Source organism: Aedes aegypti, chromosome 1 (genome assembly GCF_002204515.2).
Source record: "Aedes aegypti strain LVP_AGWG chromosome 1, AaegL5.0 Primary Assembly, whole genome shotgun sequence".
In the NCBI taxonomy this organism is placed as follows: domain Eukaryota; kingdom Metazoa; phylum Arthropoda; class Insecta; order Diptera; family Culicidae; genus Aedes; species Aedes aegypti.
In genome coordinates this window covers 203047880-203069494 of record NC_035107.1, presented here as the reverse complement: position 1 = coordinate 203069494, position 21615 = coordinate 203047880, and the positions used below count along the sequence as shown (strand labels likewise).

At 36.4% G+C, this 21615-nt stretch overlaps 2 protein-coding genes across 7 annotated transcripts in view; one reads left to right on the top strand and one right to left on the bottom strand.

Annotated features, from left to right (window-relative positions):
• The window catches only part of LOC5578996 (autophagy-related protein 2 homolog A), a 116838-nt gene extending 115329 nt beyond the window's left edge, over positions 1-1509 (top strand). For all 6 annotated transcript variants that reach the window (XM_021857284.1, XM_021857282.1, XM_021857281.1 and 3 more), the window contains exon 12: positions 398-1509. In XM_021857284.1, coding sequence (XP_021712976.1) covers positions 398-628 — 231 coding nt within the window. In that variant the 3' untranslated portion in view covers positions 629-1509. The remainder of the gene's footprint in view (positions 1-397) is intronic.
• LOC110681489 lies at positions 787-20083 on the bottom strand. Its single transcript, XM_021857286.1, has 4 exons — positions 19960-20083; positions 8113-8250; positions 1712-2107; positions 787-1653 (listed from the first exon to the last, which is right to left on the bottom strand). Exons 2-4 carry the CDS (start codon positions 8204-8206, stop codon positions 1544-1546), a joined length of 600 nt encoding a protein of 199 aa, XP_021712978.1. The 5' UTR covers positions 8207-8250; positions 19960-20083; the 3' UTR covers positions 787-1543.
• Positions 20084-21615: the final 1532 nt, after the last annotated feature.

Genomic DNA, 21615 nt, shown 5'->3' with positions numbered 1-21615 from the left:
CCACAGAGTTCTCCAATAATTTCATTCGATTTATGTTCAGAAACTTTTTCCACAGTTTTCTATCTAAGTATTTTTTAGAGTTTTTTTTTTCAATTATTTATTTCAAGATTTGCTTCACAAACATATCACAGAAGTTAATTCGTGGTTTTTCTATAGTGCGGGCTTCTAATGGGTCGCGACGTTCTCAAACGACCGGTTACGGAACATGAGTCCGTTGCTCGTATTTATTGTTTCAATTAATGGTCAACATGGACTCAATTCATAAAACAATGAAACGACAAAACTGGCTTCTACTTTTCACAAATCGCTTATTTATCATGTTTTGAAGATTCAAAATTTCATGTATTATATCATTCAATAATCCATTTTTTCATTTTTTGTTCATCTCGTTTTTCAGGGTATCAGCGAAACTGCCCACAACTTGGTCGAGCTCACTGCCCTGGAACACGACCAGAAGGGTTACACCGGTGCCGTAGGAGCGGTAATGCGACAAATCCCACCCATCGTAGTGCAGCCGATCGTACTGGCCACGCAAGCCACCAGCAACGTGCTCGGTGGAGTCAAAAACCAACTAGTGCCAGACGCCCGCGCAGAAGCCCGCGAAAAGTACAAGGACGATGTGGAATAGGTGCGCCTCTTTGTCCAGATGTTCTATTTTATAGAAAATTGACACTAATTTTAGATTTTTTTTTTGTGATTTTATCGGACCTACGCTGTTCTAGAACGATAGGTTCCATGTTTATGATTTTGTTTTTCAAACATATAATTTTAAGTTGATTTAGTTGAAGTCGATTTAGGATCTACTTACCCGGTTTTTAGTGAAACGAAGAAAATAATGTGATAAACAGTTAAATAAACAATATACTATAGCAGCTAAATTGTGTATCGAAAGGAATACGCAATCTGTAACGTAAGTCGCATGGAGTTCAATACTAACTTTTTCGGAAGCAGGTTTTCGACAGAATGAGATAGTTTGTCATCCAAAAATAAAATTAGCACCAACTAACTAGTAATTCGATATGATAGATGATAAATCTCTCTACAAGCTTATATTTCAATTTGATAAACTTTCAATCTGATAATACTTCTGAGAAGAGTTCCATCTCTTGTCTTCTAGGTTATTGTATTGCGAACTAATAAGAGTTATCAATATTTCTACACAATTTAGATCTTACTATATATATCCTCTCAGAAACAAAAACTAATCTGATCGAATCGGTAATGATAGAAATTGACAAGTTTTCCCGAGAGTGCAGGAATGGTTGTTATGTCTCTTCTGTCAGTCATTTATTGAAGAACATAATTTTGAGAATGAATGAAACCACGTGCTAGACATAATTTAACTAGAGAGCAATGATTGTGAGTGAACGTAGTTAACCGAAAGGATTCGTCTAACTTAAAACCTATATTCGATAATAAGTACATTTAGTATGCATCGATAGAGTTGAGGAATTATTGACGAAAAATAAATACACCGCCGAAGCCTAAAGACTTGACGAGTTCTACAAATATGTGTTTTCATTGATATGTTCCTAGCTTTCCGCTAATAAGGAGAATTGCAACAGCAATTCACTATTAGTTGATGCTCGTAGCACGAATTTGCGTACAGAAAACTGCAATCCTCCTGGTATCCACATCCACCGTAGCCGATTCCTGTAAATATTAATTTTGTTTATTAAAAATTCTCGAGAGTACCGCAATTTCAACAAACCATTGGAAACGCCGCTAAATCCATGTCCGTAACCACCGTTCATTGTTCCGCAACAGCACCCATCATGGTAAACCTTGTAGTCGCAATAGCTGTACACCGAAGCGTCACACAGCGGACATCCCGGAAGGGCACGATGCCGCTGCGGGATCAGTAGAACTTGTTGGGACGGGAGGGGTGCTCGGAATGTGTCCAGCACACGGGTTACCAACTTCAGCGTGGGATTTTCATCCTTTGCTTCCAGAGAAGCATCCGCTTGGGGTTTGTTCTTGTCTGCTGCGGTGTCACTGCTTGCCGAAGCAGGCTTGTTAGAATCTGACATCATCACTGTGGGATCGGCAGCAATCAATGGTTGTGGTAGGACTATCTGTTGGAACGATGGCGATTGAAGAACTTTCACTGAAAAAATCAGAAGGGGTTGTATACAAGAAACGACCGCATGACGTTAACTACGTGATTTTCTGCATTTGAATTTTAGTCGATTGTCATAGTAGCAGCAGTTGCAGCCTTCCTTTAGTTTTAACAATAGAGATAGAAAACTATAGAGGACGAATGTCGCTGCTGTTCCCTTTGTTCTCGCTCAGAAACATGTCGGGTATATAAGTGTCAAACTGCATACTTTTTCGCGTTGACATTTATAGCCCTGCCTATCTCCGCCAGCAAAAGATGTTCCTGCAGCGACGCCAGCGACATTCTTCCTCTATAGTTTATTACCTCTATTGTTTTAACTCTAACATGATATCGTAACGGTCGCAACATTATAGATTTTCAATTGATACCCAGTATATTGCCGTAAGACGTAGTTAACGTCAAAAGAAGAATGAGCGAAGAAGCAAAAATTGGTCTGCTTTTATAGTGTGCTTCCCAACCCACGTGTTTGAACATGTTTGGTTGCGTAAGAAAGGGGTCGACATTTTCACAATTTTCGACAGTCTATCGTCAAAAATCAAAAGTTTTCTCCATTTGAGTAAAATGTTGTATAAATTTCCAACCGATTGGTGGGAAAATATTGAAAATCTACAGCCACGAGTCGTAAATATATCCTACGAGGCTTGCCGAATAGGATAATTACGACGAGTGCTGTAAAAATTGAGTTCTGTAACGAGTTACGTACAATATTTTTAGCAATTCCGTAGAAGACCACTTGAGGGTATCAGAAATTATATCGGAATGCATTCACATTTTCTTTCTAATGGCGATAGAAGATTGTGAATCTGTTTGCGCCTTTCAGAGATATCAAAATTTGAAAACAACCACTTTTTCGATGAAAATCTCTGATAACTCTGCATTCATAAGAGATAGAACAGTAATTTCTTCGGCAAAAAGTTGCGCAATCAAAAGTTCTAAAAGCGTCGGAACAAAGTTTTTCCAAGAAATTATCGTATAAAAAGTTATCAAGAAAAAAACTGATTTTTCAGGACCACCCTAACTTATTTGTTCAAACACATCATAACTCGCGAACCATAAGAGGTAGAAATTCTTAGAGTTCTTCGGAAAAGTTGCTAAAAATTGATTGTTATAAAACATTGTACAGGCCTAAATGCGTCAACAAAAAAGTTTATATTCTGATTTCGTAAACCATGCGGGCCACTCTTATTTCACATCATCGAAAAAAATCTCCAAATAACATGGAGAAACTTTGTCAAAGAGTCCATACATCAAAAATTGACGGTTTAAACGCAATGATTCGTGTCTCCCTTGATATGGCTTTGGGACCAATGTGCACTGTAACAGTGGCGTAGCTAGGGTTTCCAGGGCCCGGTGCGGAGTCAAATTTGGGGGCCCTTCCAATTCGAGGTATGTGCCAATTGACTAGTCAATTAATCGAAACAATAATACACTTTTAATCAACATCAATATTTGGGATTGAAAATAATGGACCTTGTGTTCATCTATTTTTTTTTTTTAATTTTTTTTTTTATTTAGTAGTCAAAAAGTCAATTGATGGAGAGTTATATACCCAGACAACCAGAAATCGCATAAAAGTTCACGTAATAACTCATTTATTCATACAAATTACATCAAACTCTCTACACACGATGGTTAAAATCTTCAGATTGGTGAGTTTCCTCGCATAAAACGCTGTTTTTCTGAGTTCATTTGCACTCGCACAAAGTAAGTCGAATCAATCCGTAGCAGCTGTCAATTCGTCATTTGTTATCATAAGTCAAGTTGCACAAGATCACAGGTTAGTTCGGTAGAAAATTTATACACTCGCATTGTATGATACTATTCATCACATAATATATGTACGTATATCGCCTCCACTTTTGTACGTAGAAGACCTTTTCACGACATCTTATAAGGGAAATTTCGCACATGCAACGCCTCCAGATGATTTCGTTATACGTACATTTTGGTTGTCTGGGTACCGATACAACCACTTCAGGGCTGATAGCAGAAAATTGTTTTAAAAAAGGAACTTTAGAGACATCATGCCAAAAAAAACGAAACAAAGATGAGGCTGAAAAGGAATTACATTACGATAAAGATTCCTCAAGCAATCTGACCAGACAACTCTCAAAGCTTCTTTCTTAACGATCAACGCTCCGTCATCGTAATCATCGTCATCATCGAAACTACAAAAGCAGTTTTTCTGTTCAAAAATAAAAAAATATTTCATGAAAATGTGTTCACTGTGTGTCGGTTGGAGAACAGAATACAGTGAACACATTTTCCTGTAAATTTTCTTGATTTTGAACGAAAAAACTGCTTTTGAAAATTCCGAAATCAATGACGGATCCTGCCCCCTTAAATATTCTGTAGGATTTATTGATTTTCCTATAAATTTCATTAGAATTTAATTCAGGTATTAGACGAAAGTTTGCTTCAACTATTATTTACAGACTTCCCAAGTAATTCCTCCAGAATTTTCGTACCTCTTTGAAAAATTCAACTAGATTTTTTTCCAATGATACCCACTAATACTTTTCCACAAATTTCCTCAAAAAATTGCCAAAATAGTACAGTAGATTTTATCACTGCTTATTTTTGTATGTTCGATTTTGTCACGCTACAATTATTGTATAAAGTTCATACATTTTATATTTTATTAACCCTAAACAACCAAATTCTAACTTTTTAGCCCATCTCTTACATGCCTTTTATTTCATTCGTTCTATTTCTGCAACTAAATGCTCAAATTGTGATGAAAATTATATGCAGAAAAATACATTTTCATTATATCACGCTTCGCTATATCACGCCAAAATTTTTTGGGTTCGTGATATAATCGAGAATTTACTGAATTTTAGAATCCAAGTAAAATCTACTTCAAAAATAATTCCGGAAATCTTTGAAAGTAATCAATTTTTATGAAGAATTTTATGAGGAATCCTTAGTGGAAATTTATAAGAATCCTTGGAAGAATTGATGGAGCGATTCCTGGGATAATCAGTGAATAATTATGGAAAGATAGTTTCCGAAAACGGCTGTAAGTATTTATAAGTATATATATGTAAGTAATAATTTCGGTTTAATGTAAAATTCAACCTTTCGATTATATTTTCTTTTTATCTTTCCAATTATATTATATTATATTCGGTTTTATTTGCAAAAATACTGAAGATTTAACAATTACTCAACTCTAAAGTTTTGTTTTTTTTATGATATACCGAAATGGCAGATGGATTTTTGGCTATGTATCCCTCTCCCCCCAAAGCACAGAAAATAGTGTTTCGTGCTGTTTTATTTTTAAATAAATGTTTGAGATATGTTATGCAACAAATATCGCCTAAATTCTCACTAAACAGCACCTGAAGACCTATCATTGCTGCAAAGCAATAAAAAAACACTAGAATAGCAAATAACCGATCAGTAAACCAGTTGTCACTTCAAAGAAAATGTGCTTTCCTTAAAAATTAGCATACATATTCTGTTTTGTTGAATCGATTGCTGAATTTACAGCACAAAAAAATCTGCTAAAAATTGCTAGTTTACAGCAGTAAAAATTTGGAGTGTATCTCACTCCAATGCTACAAGCATTTCTGAAAGAATTTTCGTTGTAATTTCGTTATTGGACTGCTGAAGGATTTTCTGGAACAAATGTTGAAGGAATTCCTCTTAGCATATCTTAATAAATCATTTAAGATATTCCAAGACAAATTCCTGGGAAAATTGCTAGAAGAATCTCCATAAGAATTCTTGGGGCGATCCCGGGAGAAGTCTTTGTACGTATATCTGGAGAAAGCTCCAAATAAATTTCTACAAAAATTTCTGAAAATGAAAATCAATGAAACTATGCAGTAGTCGGGTAGTAATACCTGGAGAACTTACATCAAGATTTATTACATTGCGAAAATAGAACAATCAACTTTAGATAAATAAGATGTTTTGCATAGAAAATAGACTTTAGAGACTTGTTCACCTTTGTTTGCGTTATCGAAATATGCTTTGGTATTTTAAAAGAATATATAAAATATTGTGAACGAATATTTCGGCTTGGCTCATAATAAAATGTTTGCAGACCAGTCCATGGCTTCGCCAAGCTCAAGTTATAGAGGACCCCTGTATGTTTGAATCCAAAACTACGATGTTCTGTTCAAAAGTGCTGTTCTATAGTGTTGAAATAAACGCTACCCTTATCAATTTACTAGATGATATAGGGGCCCCTACTTATAACCAATTTCGGACCAATCCAAACCTGATTTTCCAGGAATTTGTAAAAAAAAAAACTAAATTTCTAATGCTATGATAAATTTTCACCATGATCTCGGGCCCCAAGAATCCGGGGCCCGGTGCGGACCGCACCCACCGCACCCCCTTAGCTACGTTACTGCACTGTAATATGCATGGTATTTATTACTTTTTAACTGTTATAGTTTTTCTTTCCTGAAAATATTGATTATGCCACAAAGGTCGAACTTTTGTCCCACCTTTCTCTAATTATCTCATCTCATTCAAACAAATTTACAAATAGCCAAGCCCAAGTTTCGTGGGGCCAGTTGCGTGTGCTTCTGGTTGTGAGATTTCAAAAAGCGAATTTGAAATAGGTGCTAAATATGTGGTAGATATAAATTCCATCAGTATGACGTCTGTTTGTCTGTGGCTTTACTTTATTTGATTTGTGTCTCCTTTTTTCAGTGTTTCAACGCAGCTAGAATAATGCCTGCTGCTTAGTGTTCTATGAGTACTTCCACAGTTGTTAACTGAAGGCTTTCTTGGCCAATTGACCTTCTCTACTTCCTTGAGCGTTTTATGAATATAAATGAACATTGGCAAACTTTTCAATCTTGTGAAGCGTGATAGTTATCAAAGCTCATCGAGCTGCCTTGTTTCGAACCTGCGTATACATATATAGATGTTAGCAGACATTTACAAAATCACGGGAAACAATCCAACCAATCTGGAAATGCATCAAGGCCTAAATGTATCCAATAAAAAGTGAGCAGTAGGGTGCCGGTACCGATAGTAGATAATGTAAGCACAAACATTCACAACAAAATAAGGACTTGTCTTTGCGTCTTTCTAAAGATTTCTGAATGGGGAAAAATATGTATGAGGTATAACATTCTTTTTGTACATTAAATTGCTAGTAGCTATTAGTAGTATCCGTTCGGAAACAATGCAAAAAAATAGTTGATTTTCACATCAAGTTTACAATTTTCTCTCTTGGTAGCAATTAAAATGGTTTGAGTGATGTATATAAATCATCTCCATAACTTTTTTTTTATTTTGCAAGATTTGCAATAATATAAAGAAAATAATATCGTTTGCGAAAAATTTGACTTTTTGGTCAGATTAAAAACTTAAATAGTGCAAACCGCCTAAACTAAAAACTACTCACCTGTCGTTTTTATCGAAAGTATAGGTTCAATTCACTGTTCAAACAACTAGTAGGGGAACATTCAAAAATGACGTCATTATGGTGGGGTCTACGAAAGTGAAAACGAAAACGATGGACGTCATTTTTGATCTTCCCTAGGGCATCTTCGATCTACAAGGATTCTTGGTCAATTTTCGGACTTTTATGTAAAGTAGCCTAGGTCGAAAACTAGCGCTAGGTCAAAAATTCGTGCTATTTTACTACATGCACAACCATTGGTACCGGTACCCTAGATTAATACGTTTTACCATTCCAATTTTCGGTATGTGGGAGTTTGATTTACGAACGTTTTAATAGGTCTCTGATTGTTGCAGCGTTTAACACACAAAAAGAAAGGTGGAATCTTGATGCCTAGTGGGTTCAGTTTGAATGACGCAGAAATCATTATCGTAAAAAAAAAGAAACGTCAGTATTTCCAGAAACCGGCCTAATCTAGTTATATCACCATAACCGATATGGCCTTATTCATCTGGACATGTGAACAAATGCCACGTAGGTTGTGTCGAACTGTGTTGTGCTGGCTTGTGGCACGTTGCAGTTTGATCGAGGGACCGGGAAGCTTACCGGTAGGATTACTTACCAATATTATCTATCGTCGGGATGGTGGCGTCTATCAGGGGAACTGCGATAAACAACAGAAGCGCGTAACACAGCTGTTGATGATGTGTTGTCATTTTTACCAGTCGGCCAAGATTCTTCCCGCTAGTAGAATACGATGCTGTGGATGTAATATTAAAAAAAATGTGTTGGTTAAATTTTATTATCAAAAATGTTGAGTTTCAGTGCGCATCGTACTCTTGTGCTGTGCGTAACCAAATATGTTCTGCTGCTCTGCTGGTGGAAGTTCTTATATGGCTTTAAACAAAAGTTAAGGAATATTTTCTTAACTATAGAATACTTTAAAAAGTGTATACAATCCCACTTGTATTTCTTCTGTGGATTCTACGTCAAAACGAGAATTTTGTAAAAAAAACCATCTAACTAATATTTTATTATATTGGCTTATTTTGTGACAGAAAATTTTTAAAGAATAAATTAAGAATTTGACTTGGCGAACTAAGAAGATCGGCTAAGTAACGGCGACTTCAAGACATTCTTGATTCTTCAAGATTTTTCTTTCACCACGGATTGTGCACCAAATAATACTGTCAGATATATATAGGTCTATCAGGGTAACCAGTGTAATCAATGAGGTATTTGAAACAGTTATTCCTTATTGATCAAGAAACTTGAGAATCGCAAACGTGGAAGTTCATCAATGTTTTAAGAAATGTGCGCTTCTGTCTGTGAATCTTTTGTCGCACGGAATTCATAATAAGGGTTCTCTTGAAAATTCATAGTTATGACGTTATATTACAATGCAATACCTTCGTGGTTAGAAAAGATAACCAAAATATACGTAGTACTTCTCAGTACTAACTTTTTTCTACTTATTGATCCCTCTTGGATCCTTGTTTGGACCCGTGTCTTCGATTTCTCTTTGAACCCGTCAACGTAGTCTGTATATGAGAAAATAGCTTAAAAGTGGAAAACATCAAAATTTCACCGATGGAATATTTAAAAACCTTCCGATTATGAAAATATAATTCAATTACTGAAGTCTAGCGAAAAAAAAATCCGAGGTACATTCGATTTGCATAATCTGTTGCTTTAGACATAGCGTCTTAGAAGAGTGAAATGGTTAAGGGTATCGGGGGTAATATGCACCCCCGGAGCAAAACGACTTTTCGGGGTTTCTATGAATATTTTGGAAACATCAAGACATTTTCCGTGGAACTTTTCTTGTTAAATCGTATTTTGAGGATCCTTACTATCAGTTCCTGATGGAAAATTGATCCCAATTACTTCGCAAATAGCCTAAGCAAAGAGCACTGTGGATCGTTTTGCCTCAGATTCCTTTAATGCATCGAAATCAGCAATCAGTTTGATGCTTTCGACCAGTGGCTCTCAACCTTTTTGAAGCCGCGACCTGCTTTGAAACTTTACACCCCCTTTGAAAATACACAATACGACTATTAAAGTTTTATCTGATGTAAACATGTCTGTAATCCACAACAGATCTTAATGGAGAAATCGTCAATGCTTCTTGTAGCTATGATCTTTCGGAGGAGTCCACTAAGAATTGAGTAAGGAATCTACCTAGTATTTTTTCCTATAATAGGACAAGGAACTTCCATAAAGGATCTTGGTAAAATTCGGCAGTTCATGCACTGCAGGGCAAGTAGAGGTTTTCGTCATCAAATCGACGGAAACACAACAGTAAGCTGCATTCATTTTCGGCTCAGAAAAAAAGTAAAGAACATTGGAACTTCTAGGATCCACTTTGACGAGGAAAAATTTCTCGGCAGAATTGTCTTAAACTTGACAATAGGAAGCGCTTGAAAACAACGCATATTGTGGCTAAGTATGAGCTCAGTAGTTCTAAAAAAAAACCCTGACGAAGTGAATCAGGAGCGCAATGAATAAAATACTTCACATCGAATTCCACTAATAAATCGTCAAAAATGTCCCCAGAAGTTGGAAAAAAATCTTCAGGAAATCCCTGAAAACCTTGGATCTTGTCAGTAAGCTGGCAAAATCTACAAAGGATTAGGCCACAAATATTCCTGAAATTTCGTATGAATACCTCCAGAAATTATAATAGTTTTTAATTTTTAAGATTATTTCCCTGTATGTTTACTGTTGAAAGAAACAAAATAGGTTTCAGTTTGCAACTCGATAATAATGTTATCTTGAAACCAAGTTGGATTAAAGATTCCTCACATTTATTCATCAATTAGGATAAACGACACTTGCTCTCAATGGCTTCGTAGATGAAGCGAATTATTCGGTGGAAACCGGTAAGCGACTGAATCTGTGTGTTGAGAATAAAGGGCAAGTTCTTCAACTACACACTAATGAGCATAACTGCGCCAACGAACGATAAGCCCGATGACATGAAGGATGAGTTCTATGAGAGCCTGGATAAGGCCTACGGAGAGTGCCCAAAACAAGACGTCAAGATAGTCATCGGCGACGCAAATGCGCAGATCGGGAAAGAAGATTTCTTTCGACCCGTCATTGGAACGGAAAGCCTTCATTCCGTTACTAATGATAATGGCCTGCGGCTAGTAACCTTCGCTGCTGATAGAGGGATGGCAATCAGCAGTACCTACTTCGCACGAAAGAATATCCGCAAACTCACCTGGTGACACCCGAGTGACGATGCCTGCTCCACGTGCTGGTTGATGGGCGACATTTTTTAGATGTCATGGATGTCAGGACCTTCCGAGGCCCTAATATCGACTCGGATCATTATCTCGTTGTAGCTGAAATTCGGGTGCGGTTATCCAGCGTCACGAGTTCCAGAACAAACAGAACGCTGCGCTTCAATATACAACGCTTGTCGACTGATGGGGTAGCTGCACAGTACCGCCAGCAGCTAGACGAGCAGTTGGGAAGAATCAACGTTGCTGGAGATGTCGAAGCTGTGACAATAACGGCGCGGAAAGTGATTGGCACTGGTCAACGACGAAGACGAAACGACTGGTTCGATGAAGAGTGCCAGAGAGTGACAGATATGAAGAATGTCGTCAGAAGCCGAATGCTTGTGGTCAGTACACGACAGAACCACTATGGGCGATCAAGTGGCGAATAATCGAAAAAATACTTGTTCTGATAGGTTCTTCTGGTACATAGAGCAAGATCCTTTGTAGTTTCATTGATACAGTATGCCAAAGTTAGAGCTTTTTTTTTAAGAAAAACAAAGAATTCAAATATAAGGTATACGTTAGATGGAATATACTGCAGAATCGTAATATTTCATACATATCTCTATACACGGTTTGGAAGCTTACTAAAAAGCAATCTTTGAAAAATAAAACAAAATAAAAATTCGTACTTTAGTTCAGGTAAATGTGGGAACTACACTGAAAAATACACATTAGATTTTTTACCGAAACTCTACACATCCCATACTTTTTTGTCCCAAGTTGTCCCAGGCTGAAATTTATTTCCAAGGTTATTCAAAGATGTAAACTAAAGGATAGTGAAGAATTTAGCTGCACATATTTGCACTTTTTTCAGTTAGGGCTCATTGACTTTTTTCAACATGTTTGCCTTTTTTGCTATAATATCAGCTAAATATATTTTCAGGGGATAACTTAATAACGTCAAATGATTCATATCATCATTATTATGTAAGTTTTATTATTAATAATGGTTTTCACAACGTTAATTGCATCAATGGCCTATATGCATCATTAGTAATAAACGCTATTTTTTTCGCTACAAGCCTTTTTCAAAAATTGGTCTCGAAAACTTGTTCATTGAAAACAAAATATCAAATGTGTATTACAAAACTCTTAAATATGACATGAGATGGCAAACATATTTTTGGCCGCCATTCTATACGGAAACCACCCATAGTGAGAACAGAGAGCGGTACAGGGCAGCGAGAGCCGAAGAAACCCGAATCAACCGCAGAAAGAAAAGGCAGCAGAAAGAAGGAAGTGTGGTAGCTGAAGCTCAAGAAAGCATGAGCCGGAATGATATGCGGAGATTCTATGCATCGGTCAATGGTGCGCGACACAATACCGTACCAGTGCCCGCCATGTGTAATGATCGAGAAGGGAATTTGCTGACCGATAAAACGGCGGTGGCTGCCAGGTGGAAGGAGCACTTTCAGAAAGTGTTGAACGGTGAAAATGGGAATGTAGCGAGGAACAGGATGAACATTGATGATGACGATCAAGTTGTGGACCCACCGATCATAGGAGAGGTTCAAAAGGCTATCAGCGAGTTGAAGAACTGTAAGGCTGCTGGGAAGGACGAGATCCCGGTCGAGCTTCTCAAGCAGCTTTATCAGTCGATTCACCGAGTACTTCTGAAGCTATGGGAGGACGAAGAAATGCGCACTGGCTGGTTAGATGGCCTCATACGCCCAATCTACAAGAAAGGGCACAGACTGGAGTGTGCGAATTACAGAGGAATTACCCTGCTGAATTCGGCGTACAAAATTCTGTCGCGCATTCTGTTCAACAGACTGAGGCCACTCGAGGAGTCCTTCGCCGGCGAATACCAAGCTGGTTTTTGTGAGGGCCGTTCGACAATGGACCAGATGTTTAGCTTGCGAATGATCCTAGATAAATTCCGGGAATATAACTTGCAGACTCACCATCTGTTTATTGATTTCAAGGTGCCGTACGACTCAGTGATAAAAAATGAGCTTTGGCAGATAATGTCTGTACATGGCTTTCCGGTGAAACTAATTAGGCTGATACATGCTACGCTGGATGGTTCGAAATCAAGTGTTGGGATCGCAGACGAGGTGTCAACCTCGTTTGTGACGTTAGACAGGTTGAAGCAGGGAGACGCACTTTCGAATTTACTGCTCAATATTGCACTCGAGGGTGCTATTAGGAGATGTGACGTGCAGAGAAATGGCACTATTATCGTCGCACATGCTCCTTGGCTTTGCGGACGATATAGACCTAATTGGAATCGATCGCAGGTCAGTGGAAGATGCCTTCGTGCCTCTGAAGAGGGTGTCAGCGAGGATAGGCCTGACCATTAATTCTACCAAAACGAAGTACATGGTTGCAGGTAGAGATAGAGTCAGGCTTTGTGGTGTACGAGCTGAGGTAGTGTTTGATGGGGATGTGTTTGAAGTTGTTGAAGAATTTGTTTATCTTGGAACACTTGTGACATGTGACAACGACGTTTCCCGCGAAGTGAAAAGACGTATTGCGGCTGCGAATAGGGCCTTTAACGGACTACGTAATCAGCTTAGGTCCCGCAGCTTGGAGAAGATGGAGCTCTACAATACGCCCGGGAATGGCGTGACGCTATGCTGTAGCCATCAAGGTATCAAGGTAAAGGTAGGTATCTTGAACTCCATTAGGAGAATCAAGGTTTGCTTCCAAATGGCAAAGAAAAGAGACAGCCGCGTTTTGCCGGAAACTCCTAAAGATCGCGAACTTCTTCTCAAACATCTTGGACAGAAAAAGCACAATTTTACACGTATGACGACAAAACTGAACCTTTACTCAAGGTCGTCTTGAAAGGTCTCTCAACTATAAGTCACCTGAAGAGATCAAAAATGGAGTAAATGATTTACTTGGATTTTCCGCAATCCAAGAAATCATTGCGAAACAGAGAATCCAATCTGGCATTCATATAGAAGGGCTTTCTCAAGAGTATTGTTTAGTTCGCTTTAGCAAAAGTGAACTAAAAAATATTAAAGCTTCAGTAAAGCAAGACTTATGTTCGATGTCCGTGTGACATGGGAACATTTTCAGAAACCTGGAGGAAATTACCAGAACTCCACTCAGTGCCGTCGGTGCCAAAAATGGGATCATGGAACAAAAAATTGCAGCATGGATGCTTAATGCATGATTTGCGGAGGTTCATCTCACGCTAAGGACGTATGTCCAGTGAAGGAAGATACCATAAAGTATGCATGCGCTAATTGCGGGGGCAATCATAAGTGTAACTTTAGGGATTGCTCTTCAAACAAACGAATAGTTGAAGCTCGTACCAGGCAGATGAATGGTAACATTTTTCATAGCCGGAATTCCCCAGGCAGAATCTCCAAAAATTCTCATTTTTCAGTTAACGATCGCTTGCTTAATAATCATACTCCAGGGGACGGGCTTGGTGTAGTGGTTACAACACACGCCTCTCACGCCGAGGACCTGGGAACGAATCCCATTCCCGAGATAGTCACTTATGACGTAAAGGTAATAGTGACGACTTCCTTCGGAAGGGAAGTAAAATCTTTGGTCCCGAGATTAACTAGCCCAGGGCTAAAAATCCCGTTAATAAAGATAAGAAAACAAATTATACCCATCAGATTAACTATATTCATGCTCATTCACAAGCTTATTTTCTTCCGTCGGGTAGCCGTTCGAATCATACAATTTCAAATGAATTTACTCATGGAAACACTTATGCCAATATTGTAGCAGGCAGTTTCAGTTCCTCCCATTATGGGCCAGTAATCTAAATTTCGCGACAGAAGTCCAAAAGTCTTTTTTTAATAAAATTAATTATTGAGATGAATTTCTCATTGTTGAAAGTTTGTGTGATTTCATACCAACTATCTTATTTGATGTTTTAGATTAATTCATTGCACTTTATGGAGGTCAATTTAATTTAAACTGAAAAACTTGGATTTTAGTCTATCATAAGAAAATTTGGTATAAGGGGAAAAATCAAAAAAATAATTAATGAGCAACATCTCGCATTCCTTCAAAACTCTCTCAAAATATTTATTTTTTTTTAAATGTCCGTCTAAGAAATGTTTAAAGAATTCAAACATTCCTATAAAGTTTCTATCGGAATACGTTCAAATGCTTTTTCAAAAACTCTTCTGCGAAAATACTTTCCCGAAGAATTTGGTCCGGAATTTCTAAGAGAATTATATTGTTGTTTCCCTAAGCTTCATCCGAAAAATTAACCAGAGATTCATCCAAGTATTTTCCAGAGATTTTTGTCTTTAAACCAAACTTTTGATTCTTTTGGGAATTTTTTGAAGAATTTTTTCACCAGATCTATCATGATTTTGCAATTTATTCTTGAATTTCTCGAAACAAATTTTCAGAAAATCCATAAAGTATTCCTTCAAGTCCTAGAAGTAACTATTTTTTTTGCGAATGCTCATTTTTTTGTTCAAAAACTACTCCAGGAATATCTTAATATTTTTTTCGCAATTCGAAACTTCCTCTACGATTCACATTTTAACAGATTTCTGGAGAAACACATACAAAAATGGTTTGAAATAACTGCTTGTATTTTTTGAATAATTGCTGCTAAATATAATGCGGAAAAAAATACTAAATTCTTGTCGTAAAATTCAAGAAATAAACCGTAGAATTTTTCTGAAACTAGTTGACAATGTGACAATGTACAATGTAGAAAAGCTTAAGTGGTCCTTGTTTGTAGGATTTACTACAAGAAAATCTTGTCATTATTTCTACTTCTTTTATAATATAAAATGATTGGTATTTAAACGGATAGATTTTTTACTGAATGTAACTAAAATATTCGATAACATATTGTATGAACTCCGAAGTTTGAATGAATTGAAATCTTAGGTAAAACACATTACTTTGAAACTTTTGAGGGACTTTCGGAAATCAGGTACCATACGTATAAGAATTCTACAATTGGGTCCTAAAATTTTTAATAAAATCTTGTTTTTATTCAACAACCCGAAAGAGCATGATACTTCAGCTACCTTAGCATTTTTTCCCGCTCAAATAACGGCTATATCATATTAAAACTTTAATTTAAAAATTGGGTCCATAAATAAACCTTGACACGACAAAAACACCACAGGGGTTTTAGTTTCGACACTGGGGTTGTTCCTATCTGACATTTCGGAAGGGACACGGAAAACAAAATACACCCAAAATTTGAGTTTAAGCCAAGGAGTGTGACAAAATCTAAAAAAATGATTTTTTGACTTTAACCAACGGAAAACATTAGAAAATTGAGTAAACTTGTGTTTTTGGCTTAAACTTCAGCGTTTGGAACTAAAATCGGGACAGGGCTTTAGGACCCTATTCTTAAAAACTACAATTTACCTTATTTTAGATGTTTTAAAATGTTGCTTTTTTGAGTTTATGTACCAAATACTTCAGAGCGTCATGCAAAGGAAAGAGAAACAACAAAATGTTGAATCAGGTGGAACAATAGATGGCCAAGGGTACAATAATAGATAATTTAAAATCTTTTCTTCAGAGATAAATTACAGGATAGTTAAATTCTCTCTAATGGATTTACAAATAAAAATAATTTCTCAAGAAGGTCCATCAGGATCTTCTTTAGAAATTATTGTTGAAAACAATGCTACCTTGACTTCTGGTTTTCTAATTAATTCTTCCAGAAAGCTTTTAAAAACTCCGCCCTCGTATCGCACAAAAAATTAAACTAAGAATATAAATTCTTTCAATAATTGGTAAAATTATGTCTAAAGAAGTGTTTTAAGGAAGATCCATAAAAAATTCTTTATGAATATCTTAATAAATCTCCCTTCCCAGTTATTTTGCTAAATGTTTCTCTACAGCAGGCATGCCCAACCTTTTTGACTCTTTTTCGACATATATGGTTGGTGCGCTCGCAAAAATAGACCGATATGAACAAAATTAGTCTCAAATGAAAGCTTGGTTTTATATTTGTCTAATCCATGCTGCAAATTTTAAATTTGTATCAACTTTTTTGCCACCGAAGCAATTAAGTTCAATGATCCAGATTTTTGCCTTAGCTTACATAGCTATCGAATAGTTTGATATAAATTCAAAATTTTCGGCATGGATTGAACAGATATACTATCAAGCTTTCATTTGAGAATAATTTTGTTCATATCGGTCTATTCTTGCGAACGCACTAACAATTTATGTCGAAAAAGATTCAAAAAGGTCGGGCACGCCTGCTCAATCTGTAGAGCGCTATGCTAATTTTGGATGCAAAAATTTTACTGGGGGTTTTCAATAAATTTCCTCTTAAGATTCGAAGGCAAAAGGCATTTCAAAAACAATTTTGTTTCCAATTCATGATATGCCGGGTATTTAAAGCAAAATTGAAATATTTTTTTTCGAGAAAACTGTTTAAAGAAATTCAATGAAAATTTCTAATAGAACTTTCATTGAACTATCTCAGTATTTGATTTGACAGAATCAATGTTTTTTTGCAGGAATTGCGAGAAAAACTGAACTTTAATAAAATAAACTACCACTTTTGAGGTAAATCCGGGAACATGCTCCGTAATCAATTTACTAATAAAGTAGACATAGAAGGAATGCTTGTCCACCAGGAGGATTTTGCTTTGAAACAAGTCCTTCAATATTATTTGATAAGTTTTCAAGAGATTTGCAAACGTTCTGAAACCACCCTTCAATATTCTTTGAGAAATTTTATTATGCTTAAATACTATAAAAAATATCGAAACGTTTTTTGGAAAATTTTTGCTTCAAATCTGTTGGAAAACTATAATAAGTTTTCTTGAATAAGTATAGTTTAAGCAATACATTTATTCATACAAAAACACTTAAAAATAAATCAAAATCAAGAAGAGAATTGATTGCTGAAATAAAACGCTATGGTCAATTTTGTTACATTATTTCACACCAGCCGGACGGTTAAGCTTTCGGTGGTCGCGCGGTTCACCGAAGTCAGCCACGCTGATACTATGTAAGACAAGCAAGGTTCCCTCACTATAGTTGTACAGCATAGAATAAACTACTGAAGAGATTTTTGTCAATAACAAGAGTCATGTACATTGATTCGGAAGATTTTACTTCATGTTTAGTTGCTTATTTTAATTTTAAATTTTTATTATCATGAAAAATTCTGGGGGGGCTGGATGATTCTGGAGGGGGCCAGGCCCCCCTGCCCCCCTGTTCCTACGCCAATGCTTACTAGTCCAATAGAAAATCAAGTTACTCAGGATTTCGAAAACATTCTCAATCAAAATAACGTTTCTAAAATTCCTGGGAGACTCATTTGGAAGCAGTGAGAACTATTATTGAAAACTCCATAAAATATGGAAACCCCTGGTGATGATGGAATTTTTAACACCCTCGTTAAGAACCTTCCAGAAAGTACTTATCATTCTTAGAATAACTATAGTTTTTATATTTAGCAAATATTTTCAGTTGGCATATTTTCATGACCAACGGAAAAATGCCAAGGTTGTACCAATTTTAAAACCGGACAAAAATTCTGCAAAAGCTTCCAGCTATTATCCAATCAGCTTGCTTTCCTCCATCAGTAAACTTTTTGAAAAGGTCATTCTAACAGAATGATGGTCCACATCAACGAAAATTCAATTTTTGCCAATGAACAGTTCGGATTCCGCCATGGACATTCGACCACTCATCAACTTTTACGTGTAATAAATTTGATTCGTTTCAACAAATCTGAAGGCTATTCTACTGGTCTGGCTCTTCTAGACATATAAAACGCATTCGAAAGTGTTTGGCATGAAAGCTTGATTGTAAAATTAAAAAACTTTAATTTTCCAACATATATTGTTAGAATAATTCAAAGTTATCTGTCAAATCGTACACTTCAATTTAATTATCAGACTTCAGATATGAAAGGCTTCCTATAAGAGCTGGTGTTCCTCAAAGCAGCATTTTGGGATCAATATTATACAATTTTTTTTTTCATATCTGACTTATCTGAGTTACCTCAGGGATGTCATAAATCTTTGTTTGCGGATGACACAGGCCTCTCCGCCAAAGGACGAAACCTGCGTGACATCTACAGTAGATTGCAAAAAAGTTTGGATATTTCTTCATCATACTTGCAAAAATGAAAGATATCTCCTAATGCTTCCAAAACTCAATTAATAATATTCCCACATAAACCAAAACCACTTTATTTGAAACCTTCAAGTACACATGTTATCACGATAAGAGGGGTTCCAACAAATTGGTCAGATGAAGTTAAGTATGTAGGGCTCATGCTATATAAAAACTTAACTTTCAAAGATCACATTGCGGGTATTCAAGCCATATGTAACAAATATGTAAAATGTTTTTATCCCCTTATTAATATAAAATAAAAACTTTGTCTCAGGAACAAGCTTTTGATCTTTAAACGAATTTCCAGGCCAGCCATGTTGTATGCTGTACCAATATGGACTAGCTGTTGTAATTCCAGGAAGAAAGCACTGTAACGGATTCAAATTACAATTTTGAAAATGATTCTGAAACTTTCTCCTTGGTATAGTTCTAATGAGTTACATAGAATATCCAATGTTGACACACTGGAACAAATGTCAAATAAAATTATTAATAATTTTTGACAAAAATCGTTACTATCTTCTATTGCCACGAATCATGCGTTATATATTTAGTTTCGTTAGGTAAGGTAAATTGAAAACTCTTTTTTTTTCTCAGGTGAAATTAACACATCTGTAAACATTCTGAAGTGCTTCGGCAAATGAAATTTAATATGTTGTTTACTAAATGTTACTAAAAGCTTAAATTTGTTTTACCAAATTAGGATGATAGTGTTGTCTTAGATGTGAGAAATGAATGTAATGTTTGAACTGATGCTAATAAACACATACAAAAATAACAATCTCGGTGCTCACCCAGTGACGGTATGTTAGGTTCCCATTTTCAACGAGAAACTATTGTTGGGTAGAGTGTAGGATTTTAAATATTTGCCATTAAGTATGAAAATCCATTCAGTGATTCAGTGATAGACAATGCAAGTCAAGTAGAAATGCGTTCGGAAACTATAACATGTAGAGGTAGGTCAAGTTTATGCGGGAGCTGAAAGGGAACGCTGACTTCTGAATTGCTGACCAAAGTAGATGAGCAGATTCCAAAAATCAAGCTTATTTGTACTGAGTCGGATATTGGATTCTACCATAGGGATAAATCTATGGAGTTAGTTTTGAATAACTTGTGCAATGAATGATAGTACTGACCAGAATTTCACGAAGGAGGCACGTAGTTCACTAAACTTTCCAACTGCACTGCTTTCGGTATCGAGTGAAGTGATAGCACTGCGACTATCCGCGACGAGATTTCCGAATGAACTAAAAAATTTCGAACCAAGAAAAGCAGAAAGAACAAGATTTGGTGGACTGCCGCAAAGGTGAGAAATGTGAGTGTAAATCCAAAGAGGAAGCGATGCTGCCAAGATGCTGCGTTAGACTGATGCAAATTTTGAAGTTTTGGCTCCCCTATGCTTACGTGATGTAAATTATGGTAAATATCATTGTTACGGTGAAAAGATGGATTTTTGAAGGCTTGCAGCCGAATTCTTTTTAGCATATCGCAAACTCCGATGGTCTGGGTGCGAGACACTGCAAATTTATTAGCTCATTAGATCAAATTATAAGATAACAAAATATTACTTACATAATTCGGTATTTAGCTCAATCTATCTATATATAAATAAAAACGGAATGGTGTTTGTATGTCACGAAATGGCTTGAGAATGGGCAATTTGATTTTTAAAATTCTTTTACCAAAATGTTCGTGAAGTGTTCCGACGTGTTTGTGTGTATAAGAAGTTCAAAATATTCAACGGGAAAGTCAAACAATCAAGAGGGAAAGGTACTGTAATTTTGTATGGGACGTTTTATGGCATTTTTCAACAGCCTACTTGCTGGCAAGTCGAAGTTTGCCGGGACCACTAGCTTAGAATACAAAAAGTTCATCCGTAACATTTCTCATACCTGTGATAGTAGATTAAGGTTAGAATAATACATTTTGTGATCGTCTAATAACTTACTGCGATAATTTCTGCGATATTAACTATAACTTCATTTAATTCATTGTGCATGTAAATACTACTGGTAGCTGTAAATAGTTTAAAGATTTTAGCAAATAACTAAATTAATAGCTACAAATAAGCAAATCACACCTGCATGACTATTCACTACACTGTTTGGTACTGTAGCTCACAAATCTCTTTTCTCCTATTATTTTGCTTTACCTATCACACACAAACCTCGTTTAGCTTGAGCAGTGTTAGCAGCAACAATCATCTTCCCTAAGTTTGACATGATTTGGATTAAATTCACGCCATTCATAGTTTTTTTTTTATGAAAAATGACAACTTGTTGTGCTCAGGCCTCTAACTATTTGTTACGATATTCTACGGAAAAGTTCTGAATTCCTCTTGAGTGAAATGCTCTCAACCACATCATTGCCGAAGACCACAATTTGACTGAACGTCTGTATAAAGCGTTGTAGTGTTGGCATACCAATAGCCGTATAGCTACACTGACCACGATTGAGCTACCACGATTGAGCTATCATGAACGCTTTTTATTTGCGTTTTGTTCCCTCTCAATCCAACCGCGTCGATAGCCGAGCGGCTAGCGTTTGCGCTTGGCAATCGCCAGGTCCTCGGTTCGATTCTGGTCTGCTGCATGTTTTTAACCATGATATAGTAATTTTTACTATACAAATGGTGCCATGGTAAAATTGAATGCACAAAATATTCTAAATAAATGCGAATTTAGTCTGCACAAATGAAGTGGCGTTTTGTATTTAATTTAACCCTCTGATATAGTATTTTCAACCGCAACGCTGTTCTCAGTGTAAGAACAAATATTCATATAAAATCGAAA

What these genes read in the sequence shown, in the direction of transcription:
- LOC110681489 (XM_021857286.1), bottom strand. Translation starts at nt 8,206, where the DNA reads ATGACAACACATCATCAACAGCTGTGTTACGCGCTTCTGTTGTTTATC. An exon ending in CCCGACGATAGATAATATTG is followed by an intron (nt 2,108 to 8,112) that starts GTAAGTAATCCT and finishes TGATTTTTTCAG; the next exon opens with TGAAAGTTCTTCAATCGCCA. An exon ending in ATTTAGCGGCGTTTCCAATG is followed by an intron (nt 1,654 to 1,711) that starts GTTTGTTGAAAT and finishes TAATATTTACAG; the next exon opens with GAATCGGCTACGGTGGATGT.